The 11,852-nt window shown below is 43.8% G+C and overlaps 1 protein-coding gene across 1 annotated transcript in view; it reads left to right on the top strand.

Annotated features, from left to right (window-relative positions):
• Window positions 1–9,032: 9,032 nt before the first annotated feature.
• sema3e (sema domain, immunoglobulin domain (Ig), short basic domain, secreted, (semaphorin) 3E) overlaps window positions 9,033–11,852 on the top strand; it is a 311,047-nt gene continuing 308,227 nt past the window's right edge. The window contains exon 1 of the mRNA XM_043714219.2: window positions 9,033–9,471. Coding sequence (XP_043570154.2) covers window positions 9,357–9,471 — 115 coding nt within the window. The 5' untranslated portion in view covers window positions 9,033–9,356. The remainder of the gene's footprint in view (window positions 9,472–11,852) is intronic.

Genomic DNA, 11,852 nt, shown 5'->3' with positions numbered 1-11,852 from the left:
ATATCCAACCTTTGACCCCAGGGTGGAGTCTGAGTCCAGTCCCTAAAATTAGGTGTTTCAAAAGAAACAGAGTAGGTAAAAGACATGAGGGAGTGACATTGCTTATCAGGGATAGTCTGATAGCTGCATCAACGAGGGTTTGTCCACAGAGTCAGTACGGGTGGAAGTCAGAAACAGGAAAGGAGCAGTCGCTTTACTGGGAGTTTTCTACAGACCCCCCAATAGCAATAGAGACACGGAGGAGCTGACAGGGAGGCAGGTTTTGGAAAGGTGCAGAAGTAACAGGATTGTTGTCATTGGTGACTTTAAATTCCGTAATATTGATTGGAAACTCCTTAGTGCAAATAATTTGGATGGAGCCGTTTTTGTCAGGTGTGTCCAGGTAGGATTCCTGACTCAATATGTAGATCGGCCAACTAGAGGGAAGGCCATATGGGATTTGGTGCTTGGCAACGATCCAGGCCAGGTATCAGATCTCTCGGTGGGAGAGCATTTTGGTGATAGTGATCAAAACTCCCTGACCTTTACTAATAATCATGGAGAGGGATAGGAGCAGATGGTCTGGGAAAGTATTTAATTGGGGGAGGGGGAGTTACAATGCTATTAGGCAGGAACTGGGGCACCTAAATTGGGAACAGATGTTCTCAGGAAAATGCATGGCAGAAATGTGGAGGTTGTTTAGGGAGCATTTGCTGATAGCGCTGGATAGGTTTGAGAAGTAGAAAGTGAGGACTGCAGATGCTAGAGATCAGAGCTGAAAATGTGTTGCTGGAAAAGCACAGCAGGTCAGGCAGCATCCAAGGAGCAGGAGAATCGACGTTTCAGGCATAAGCCCTTCTTCAGGATAGTTTTGAGACAAGGAAGGGGTGATAAGGTGAAGGAACCTCGGGTGACAAGGGATGTGGAATATCTAATCAAGAGGAAGAAGGAAGCTTACTTAAGGTTGAGGAGGCAAGGACCAGACAGAGCTCTAGAGGGTTACAAAGTAGCCAGGAGGAAACTGAAGAATGGACTTAGGAGAGCTAGAAGGGGACATGATAAAGCTTTAGTGGATAGAATTAAGGAGAACCCTGAGGTATTCTACAAAGAACAATGAAAATTTACAGCCCAGGAACGACAAACTTTTATCTCTAATCTCAAAATTCATCATATCCCTCTCCTCAGTGAACACTGATACAAAGTAATGATTGAGAATCTCGCCCATTTTCTCAGGTTTTACACAGAACCTTCCTTCCTAATCCTTTAGTGGACCAACCCTTTCTCTAGTTACCATCTTGCCTCTTATATATGAATAAAACGCCTTGGGATTCCCCTTATTTCTGCTCACTAAAGTAATTTCGTGATCCCTTTTAACCCGCTTGATTCCTCATTTCCGATCGGTCCTACTCTCCCGATATTCCTCTAAGGCTCGTTCTGTTCTTAGCTGCCTGAACCTTATGTGCGTTTCCCTTTTCCTCTTGGCTAGTCGCACAATTTCTCCAAGGCAGAAGTGGGTACAGCAGATGCCGGAGTTTAAAGTCTAGATTAGTGTGGTGCTGGAAAAGCACAGCAGGTCAGGCAGCATCCGAGGAGCAGGAAAATTGCGTTTCCCACGCTAATCTTGGCACAACTTCTCAAATCGTGCCTGTCCTATCCCTTGTTTTCAAAGGAACATGCCTATCCTGCACTATCTTCAACCTATCTTTGAAAGCTTCCCACATATCAAATGTGGACTTCCCTCAAATAGCTGTGTCCAATCCACATTTCCCAGCTCCTGCCGAATTTTGATAAAATTGGCCTTGGCCTAGTTTAGCACTCTTCCCTCAAGACCACCCTCGTCTTTGTCTATGAATATTCTAAAACTTACAGAATTGTATCAAAGTGTTCCCAAAGAAATCCCCCACTTATGTGAGAAACAAGAGGATGGCCAGAGTGAGGGTAGGGCTGATCAGGGAGAGTGGAGGGAACTTGCACCTGGAGTCGGAAGAGGTAGGGAAGGTCCTTAATGAATACTTTGCTCAGTATTCACTACTGAGAGGGACCTTGTCATTAGCGAGGACAATGTGAAACAGACTGATATGCTGGAACAGGCTGAAAATTTTGAAAACCATAAGCATAGATTAGTCTCCTGGGCCAGATGGGATATACCCAAAGTTGTATACAGGAAGCGAGGAAAGAGATTGCTGCGCCTTTGGCGATGATCTTTACATCCTCACCGTCCATTGGAGTAGAGCTAGATGATTGGAGGGTGGCAAATGTTATTCCCTTGTTCAAGAAAGGGAATAGTGATAATCCTGGGAATTCTGGATTAGTGGTGCTGGAAGAGCACAGCAGTTCAGGCAGCATCCGAGGAGCAGTAAAATCGATGTTTCGGGCAAAAGCCCTTCATCAGGAATAAAAGCTTTTATTCCTGATGAAGGGCTTTTGCCCGAAACATCGATTTTACTGCTCCTCGGATGCTGCCTGAACTGCTGTGCTCTTCCAGCACCACTAATCCAGAATCTGGTTTCCAGCATCTGCAGTCATTGTTTTTACCTAAGCCTGGGAATTACGGACCGGTCGCTCTTATGTCCATGGTGGGCAGAGTATTGGAGAGGATTCTGAGAAACAGGATTTATGATGACTTGGCATACCATAGTTTGATTAAAGATAGTCAGCATGGCTTTGTGAGGGACAGATAATGCCTCACAAACTTTATTGAATTATTCTTGGATGACCTGGATGAGGAAGTGGAAGGTTGGCTTAGTAAGTTTGCTGATGACACCAAGGTTGGTGGATTTGTGGATAGTGTGGAGGGCTGTTGTAGGTTGCAATGGGACATGGACAGGATGCAGAACTGGGCTGAGAAGTGGCAGATGGAGTTCAGCCTGGAAATGTGTGAAGTAATTCATTTGTTTTAAACAAGTATTAGAATCGCGACAGTGTGGAAACAGGCCCAACAAGTCAACACCAACTCTCCAAAGAGTAACCCACCAAGGCTCATTCCCCTACCCTATATTTACCCCTGAATAATGCACCTAACCTCCATATCCTTCAACACTGTGGACAATTTAGCGTGGCCAATTCACTAACTTGCACATCTTTGGATTGTGGGAGGAAACCAGAGCAACTCCACACGGACACGGGGAGAACGTGCAAACTCCACACAGTTGCCCGAGGCTGGAATTGAACCTGGGTCCCTGGCACTGTGAGGTAGCAATGCTAACCACTGAGCCACCATACTGTCCTTTTGGAAGGTTGAATTTGAATACAGAATACAGGGTTAAAAGAAGGATTCCTAGCAGTGTGGAGGATCAGAAGGATCTTGGGGTCCATGTCTATAGACGCCTCAAAGTTGCGAGCCAAGTTGTTAATTATGTTAATTTTAGGTTTTTCAATGTGTTGAATGGGGCATGGAAGAGAAAATAAAAAACAAGTCAGTGGGACCGGGAGATTAAAATTAGACTTCAAGAAAAATTGTCTTTATGTCTCAGAATTCTGACTGAATGTACTCCTTGTGTGCAAGATTATAAAAATCACAAATATTACACAAAGATTTCTTAGTGTTGTATACCATGCAAGGTGGAGAAGATATAAAAGTTTGAATAAATGATCACTGTTAGCAGGCTTTTGAACAGACCACTCAAATGTTAATGTTGATCTCTCTCTCAGCACCTTCTCTATGGCTGTAACACCGTATTCTGCACTCTGTTCTGTTACAGTGAAGCACCTTGTGTGGTATGATCTGCCCGTATAGTATGCAAAACAGTACTTTTCATTGTATCTCAGTGCGTGTGACAACAATAAATCAAACTCAAACTCAGTAATTCTTTGTGCGGAAAATAAATTCAGCTCAAAGTCTTGAGGCTTCTCTTTCCACAGATGCACCAAACCTGTTGAGGTTCTTCAGCACTTTCATGCTTTTATTTCAGATTTCCAGGATGCACAGTATTTTTTGTTCCTGTTCCTTTATGGGTGCAGGCATTACTGGCTGAGCCAACATTAATTGTCCATCCCAAACTGGCTTTGAGAAGGTGGTGGTGAGCTGCTTGTATTTAAAAAACTAGGCCCAAGAGTATCAGGACAAATATTTGATCCTCTGAACAAACAGTTAGAATTTATCTGAATGACAGTCACTGAAAGAGATTTCTGGGAAGCCAAAGGCAGTTCCAAGTAAAATGTATTACTTTACTGGAAGGTACCCCAAAGTTGAGCAAAAAAAAGTGCAAAAAAAAGAGAGAAAAGAATGAGCAACTTCTAACAAGAATTAGCAGGAAAGGAGTCCCAGCTTTTATGTGTAATAGAGAAAGAAATAAGAGCTTACACATCCAAATTCAAGACCCCAGCAACTGCAGAAAGCTAAAACCAAAATCCTTGTTTTGTGGTAGGTTGACCCCACCTATTCAGGCTGCTTCTATTATTCCAACTTTAAAAAATAACAAGGCTTCCACAAGCTGTTTACTTTATTGGCTTTCAACTGACTGCTCTGTCTCAACTTTTCTTAATAAAAAGAACCAGAGAAAATGCATCTCTTCAAGTCATAGTGGTGTCATTGTTTTGATCTTTTTAACATATCAGACAACATACTAACACTAGCCCTGAAGTCTAGTTTAAACTTAGCAAAATTTCTCACTTTATCAGGATTTACTGACCTGCATTTACTGTCTGGGTTATTGGAAAACTAAATGTGACTAAAATTCTCTGATTTCTTGGATTTGACTGTGCTTTCAATCTTGTTGCCATTTAATCTCATTACTTGCAGGTTTAGAACGATAGTATTTCTTAAAATTATCAAGCTTTAATTTATTTGTTTGTGGAACATGTGCATCACTAGTTAAAACAGCATTTATTGCCCAGAGGGCATTTGGGAGTTAACCACATTGCTGTGGGTCTGGAGTCACGTGGAGGCCAAATCAGGGAAGGATGGCAAATTTCTTCCTTTTTTTTATTAGCAAACTAGGTGGGTTTTCATGACAAACAGCAGTGATCATATGTTCACAGTGAAGACATGCATTTTAGTTCCAGATTTTTGGTGAATTTGCCATGGTGGGATTGAAACCCACGTCCCCAGAGAATTGACCTGGAGTTCTGGATTACCAGTTCAGTGACATTAGTACTCAGCTACTAGCTCTGTCTGCCACTTACCAATACTGTGGCATTCTATTGGGCAATTATCTCAGTTCTGTCTGAAGTATTTGAAAATGGCAGTTTATGTTTATTTAGTACTTTTACCAGAATTATTTTTCTTGAGACAAGAAAAAAACTGCAGATGCTGGATTTCAAGGTAAACAGGCAGGAGGCTGGAAGAACACAGCAAGCCAAACAGCTTCAGGAGGTCGAGACGTCAACTTTTCGGGTGTAACCCTTTCTCAGGGCTGGGGTTGAGTATGGGGGGAGCTGCAGATAAAGTTGGTGGCAGGGGCAGGGTACTGAGGTGGGCAGAGGTAACACAGGTAGAGGATATGATCTGGTTGGTCGATGGACAAATTATTTTTCTTGGAGAAAGTGAGGACTGCAGATGCTGGTGATCAGAGTTGAGAATCTGGCGCTGGAAATGCACAGCAGGTCAGGCAGCATCCGAGGGGCAGGAGAATTGACATTTCGGGCATAAGTCCCTCATCAGGAATGATGCTTGTGTGTCGGGACTGAGAGATAAATGGGAGAGGGATGGGTTGGGGGGAGGTAGCTGGGAAAGCGATAAGTGGATGAAGGTGAGGGAGAAGAGGATAGGCCGGGGAGAGGGGTAGTGGACAGGTCCGGAGGGCGAGACCGAGTTGGAGGCTTGGGACTGGGATAATGTGGGGGGAGGCAAAATGAGGAAGCTGTTGAAATCCACATTTATCCTGTGTGGTTGTAGGGTCCCAAGGCGGAATATGTGGTGTTCTTCCTACAGGCATCGGATGGTAATGGTTTGGCGGTGGAGGAGGCCCAGGACGTGCATGTCCTTGACGGAGTGGGTGGGGGGAGTTGAAGTGTTCAGCAATGGGGTGGTGGGGTTGGTTGGTGCAGGTGTCCCAGAGATGTTCTCTAAAATAATCCGCAAGAAGGCATCCTGACTCTCCAATGTAGAGGAGACCACACCGGGTGCAAAGGATGCAATAGATGACATTGGTGGATGTACAGGTAAATTTCTGACAGATGTGGAAGGGTCCTTTGGGGCCTTGGATGGAGGTGAGAGGGGGAGGTGTGGGCACAGGTTTTGCACTTCCTGCAGTGGCAGGGGAAGGTGCTAGGATTGGGTTTTGGGCTGGTGGGGGCTGTGGACCCGACGATGGAGTTGCAGAGGGAATGGTCTTTTTGGAATGTTGATAGGAGTGGGGAGGGAAAAATATCTTTAGTGGTGGGATCCATTTGGAGGTGGCAGAAGTGGCAGGTTTAGAACGATAGTATTTCTTAAAATTATCAAGCTTTAATTTATTTGTTTGTGGAACATGTGCATCACTAGTTAAAACAGCATTTATTGCCCAGAGGGCATTTGGGAGTTAACCACATTGCTGTGGGTCTGGAGTCACGTGGAGGCCAAATCAGGGAAGGATGATGCGATGTATGTGGAGACTGGTTCAGGTTGGAGGTGAGGACCGGGTGGGGGTTCGGTTCTTCTTGTGTTGGGAGGGATGGGATTTGAGGGCGGTGGTGCGTGAAGTGGAGAAGATGCACTGGAGGGCGTCAACCACATGGGATTATTATTTTTCTTGCAATTTCTGATTTTTGGCCGACACACTTAAACACACTGTTTGGCATCATCCATACCTCAAGGAGCTAAATGGTCTACCCATGCTTCTTAATCATATGTAACTACACCTTCACTTGAGCTGTGTTGTTCACTTCCCAATCTCAGACTGGCTCTGAAATGTCTGGCCTTTAAGCGTTAAGTCCTCTTCAGTCTGTAAAAGGATCTAATAGTGACTCAACTGATGACTAGATAGTCAAGTACTAATTCATCCATTAACTTGCCCAAGCACATAGTCACCAGCAAATCATGAGAGTCATTGATGAAGAGATCATTGTGGACTCTTGGTGTCCACGTCAGTCTGTTGAATCCAGGACCAGTTGATGAAATATGTCTCGAATACTTTGAGAATGTTCTCGAAAGAAGGTGATGTTTCATTTACCTTTTGGCTGACCAACATCACATCTGTGATGTTTCAATTGCAAAGATCAGAATCCTGACACAGTCCCTGCTTGATTCCTGGAAAAATGTCTCCTCCAGTCATCCCACATCAACTGCAGGCCTCCTGCCTTTAAACATGGCTCTGGAAATGGTGAGGTGCTCCCATTCTGTCTCAGTGCTTGCTCAAAGCTCTATGGTTGACTCAGGAATCGGACTTTGCTCCCGGATTGCAGTAGCTGCTCATTGGTAAATCACTGGGTTTGGGTTCGGGTCAGGGTCAGGATTAGTGTTAGAGTTAAGATTAGGGTTAGGGTCAGGATTAGGGTTACGGTCAGTGTCAGGATTAGGGTTAGGGCTGGGATTTGGATTAGGGTGAAGGTTGAGTCAGTGTCAGGTTTAGGATCAGTATCAGGAATAGGGTTAGGGGTAGGGTCAGGGTCATGGTTAGGGTTAGGATCAATGTCAGGGTTAGGTTAGGGCTGGGGTCAGGATTAGGGTGAGCGTCGGGGTCAGGATTAGGGTGAGCGTCAGGGTCAGGGTTTCTCCTCTTTTTCCACTGCCATTGATTTTCAAGCCTTTCATTTCACTCTGGCTGCTCCTGGATTCCTTTCCCTAACCAGGGTCGTCCCTGGTTTATTCCATCTTGTGGCAGGAGCTTTTATCTCTTAAGTGACTGTGGTATTTTCTGTACATTTTAACAACAGCCTTTTAGTTACAGATGAACACCCCACTCCATAGTGGATATTCACTAATTTGGAGAGTCTCCTCCAGATATTTTATTTTAATTAACCTGCTCTGATCTGACACACCTTGGAACAGGTGGGGCCCAAACACTGGCCTCCTTTCCCAGAGCTAGGGACACTACTATTATCCCATGTGTGCCTCCCTCAGAGACTCTGAGGTCTCACTCCACTCAGAGACCAATGCACAGTTTCTGAGAATTGGATACCATCTGGGTGTTTTTTGAATATCACGTTCCCCAATAACCAGCAGGAGGGCAGAAAGAGGAATGGATTTCTCTTTAATAAATAAACACTGTGAATGCTGGAGAAACTCAGCAGGTCTGACAGTAAGTGTGGAGAAAGAAACAGAGTGAATGATTCCAAGTCAGTGAGTCTTCTTCAGAATCCTTTACTGCAGAAGTGTACAATTTGCTGATGGCCAAACTTTCTGAGGACAGCCTCCTGGGTGGACATGGGTCCCTGACTGTCACCTCAGCTCGATGTGGCTACATTGCCCTCCTTCTTTTTGACCTTAATAATTCTGCACATCTTCAGCATTCCAGCAGCCCTAGATGTCAAAAGTTCATGATGTCAGCAATAAATTCCTGTGACTAGCACGAGGACAAAGAAGATTTCAAACAACAGATGGAAGAGATGTATCCTCCACTAACACTGATGCTGAAAATGATACGAGTCAACCATTAGTGCAGAATATATTAAAATGCTTGTCTTTCTGTGCACTGAAGAATACCAGCAAGCTGCCTGCGATAATTAAAGGGGAACCAAATTCTATTTGTCATTGTTTTGTTAAACAAAGTCTCCATGGATTTGGAGTTAAATGCAAATGATCCAAAGGTATTTCAGCTTTACGCAGACCTGATGGTTACAGTTTACTATATAATTAACTGAATTTTCTTCCAAGTATTGGCTACAAAATATTGTCAAAAAATTATGGTTTTAAAAATGTATAAGTGGATTCCACCCTCCTGAGTAAGAAATCATTGAAAACAGATTGGATATTGAAAGTAAATTCTCTTTAAAGATGCTTTGAAGATCTCAAACTAATCTCTCTTTTATTCAATGACCCATAAATATATCTTGGCGTTCTTCCACGTAACACCAGGGGGCTTGGATCTGGAAGAGAATGGGGAGGATCAGTGTACGGCACGTGTAGTGATTTCTGTGGAGCATAACTTCATCCTTTACTGAGCTCCAGTCTTCAGCACAGCCGACTGCAAACACTGAGCCCTGATGCCTGCAACCACAGAAAAAGACCTCTTGCTTCTAATTAAAGAAGGTGAAAGGTGAATTCAACCTCACTGCTTGGCAAGGCTAAGTCCTGGAAAGTGGAAAGATTTGGGAAAGCATCAGGGAGGAGCTGCTAAATTTGCAGAGGAGCCAGAAAACAGAGGATTAAAATTAAAGGGACTGGTCATTACTGGCAGAACGGCAGTGTTATTCAAGCTGCTTAAGGGAAAAGGGAGTGTGAGTGTGAGAGAGAGAGAGAGAATAAAACTGGACTTCAGTTTTCCAAGGAAGAACTGAGAGTCAGAATCTCCAGCAGCATGTCCCTGGCTGGCATCATAGTTGCCAGTCTGTTGCTTCTATATGTCCTTACCTTACAGCATTTCCGCTGCTCAGAGAATCCAAGGCATCCAAGACTGCGTCTCTCACATAAAGGTAAGAACATGTGTACTGTCAGAATCAGCAACTGGCTGAATTTGTTTGTGGACAAAATCAACTAATACTGTGACATTCTGATACTGACAAGTAAATTTTATTTTGCCTTTACAAACAGTTGTTGCTATCAGATCATTACACAACACATCTGTTAAAAAGTCAACTTTGGAATTTGTCAAGATTGTTCAAGTAAAAGTTAAGGAATTAACATTCACCACTGAAAGATATGATTTCATTTTATGAGTAGAAGGGAGTTTGAATGTTTGCTTTAAGCAGGCATTTGGATTGGAAGAACAGGCATTGTAAGAAGTTAAGAGGATCAACTTTTTTGTGAATCTGCACAATTCATGTTCAAAAACAAAATGAATACATTAGTGCATTGAATTTGTCCCAGCTGTTTAATGTAGTATTCTCTTTGAATTGGTATCTTCAAGCATTTTAAGGTTGGCACGATGGCTCAGTGGTTAGCGCTACAGCCTCACCATGCCAGGGACCCGGGTTTGATTCCAGCCTCGGGTGACTGTCTGTGTGGAGTTTGCACATGTTCCCTGTGTCTGTATGGGTTTCCTCCAGGTACTCCGGTTTCCTCCCACAGTACAAAGATGTGCAGGTTAGGTGGATTAGCCATGGGAATTGCAGGGTTACAGGGTGGAGTGGATCTGGGTGGGATGCTCTTTGGAGGGTTGGTGTTCACTTGATGGCCTGAATGGCTGACTTCCACATTGTAGGAATTCTATGATTTACTGATGAATGGACTCACTCCAGGGGAATGCTTTTCAATTGTTTGGAGAATTCCTTCTGTTAGTATATATTTATATTACTCAGTGTCTTTACAAAATAATCCTCCAGATTTATACAAACAAAACATGATTGAATGCTGAAATATAGAGTGGAGCTTCACTTGATAAGTATTAAAATGTAGATCTAGAGAAATAATAATATAATTGTAACTTTGCGATTTTAAGATACTTTGGTAATTAGAACATTGTCAGAGTTCCCAGGAAGTGGGTTTCTGATTTAATTTTTTTGATTTTGTTACTAAATAAGCAGCTTTATTTTAATAAGCAGCTGGTTCTGGGTCTATTCTGTGCTCATCCCAGAGGGTAGCATTAGGTTCATTGGCCAGGGCATACTGATACATGAAGAAGCCTACTCCTGGGTAATATTCTGTCTCCTTCTCAGGAAGAGTGTGTGCAATGATAAAGATTTCCTCACTGTCTGGTGGCAGGAGGTGACTGGGGACTTAGGACTGAAGCTGTAATTTTAAGTATGATTGCAGCTTTCAGTAATTTGAGGATTTATCAGTCCTGACACACTCAATCTCTCACCATTATCTGCAGACGGTCACATTATCATTTGGATGAAAATCTGGAGAAACAACCTGCGCCAGGAGGCAGGAGAAGCTATCATGAGGGTGGGCCTCCCTCTCTATACCATTGGAATACTCCCCAGCCCAAGCAGACTTCCTGAGACAACTCCATGAATTTATACCAGAATAATATCAGGCTGCCAGTTTAACAGTAAAGTAGGACAATGATTAGATGAGGGGCTTCCAGAGGAACGACAGCCCAGATGATATTAGTAAGTATTCCTGTTCCTTCAGGACATACTGCTGATTTTTTTTAACTTCCATTTACTTCCTCCCTCCTCACTATCCAAAAACCCCAGACACACCTTCCAGGTACAGCAGCGACTTATCTGCACTTCATTCAATCTCATCTACTGTATTTGCTGCTCACAATGTGGTCTCTTCAACAATGGTGAACAAAACACAAACTGGATGACAGCTTTGTAGGTCACCTATGCTCTGCCTGCAAAAATGACCTTGCTACTTTAGTACCCCACCCTGTTCCCTAGCCACCATCTCTGTCTCAGGCTTGTTGCAGTGCTCCAGCTAAACTCAATGCAAGCTGGAAGAGCAACAGCTCACTTTCCATTTGGAAAACCTACAGCCTTCAAGACTCATAATTTTAGGATCTGAGAACCTCTCCCATGTCCTTATCCTCTACCTCACACACCAGGCCTTATCATTACATTGGCTGCTACCACAACCAACCCACTGTCATTTACTAATGGCCCCCATTAGCAGCAATTCATTCCCCAAGGTTGACCTTTACCTATTTTTTTGTCTATCCAACTGTTATTTTCTCTCTCTCTTTGGGCTCCATCTCCACTTATTGTTTCCTCCTTCCATCACCCCACCATTAGCATATGGACCAACCTTTTCCTAGTTACCAGGGTGACACGGTGGCTCAGTGGTTAGCACTACTGCCTCACAGCACCAGGGACCCGGTTCGACACCAGCCTCGGGTGACTGTGTGGAGTTTGCACATTCCCCCCATGTCTGCATGGGTTTCCCCCAGGTGCTCCAGTTTCCTCCC

This window comes from Chiloscyllium plagiosum, unplaced genomic scaffold, assembly GCF_037043375.1.
Source record: "Chiloscyllium plagiosum isolate Xiang-an unplaced genomic scaffold, Cpla_swu_hap1 HiC_scaffold_23, whole genome shotgun sequence".
NCBI classification, from domain to species: Eukaryota; Metazoa; Chordata; class Chondrichthyes; order Orectolobiformes; family Hemiscylliidae; genus Chiloscyllium; species Chiloscyllium plagiosum.
This window is presented reverse-complemented; position numbering and strand designations above follow the sequence as displayed.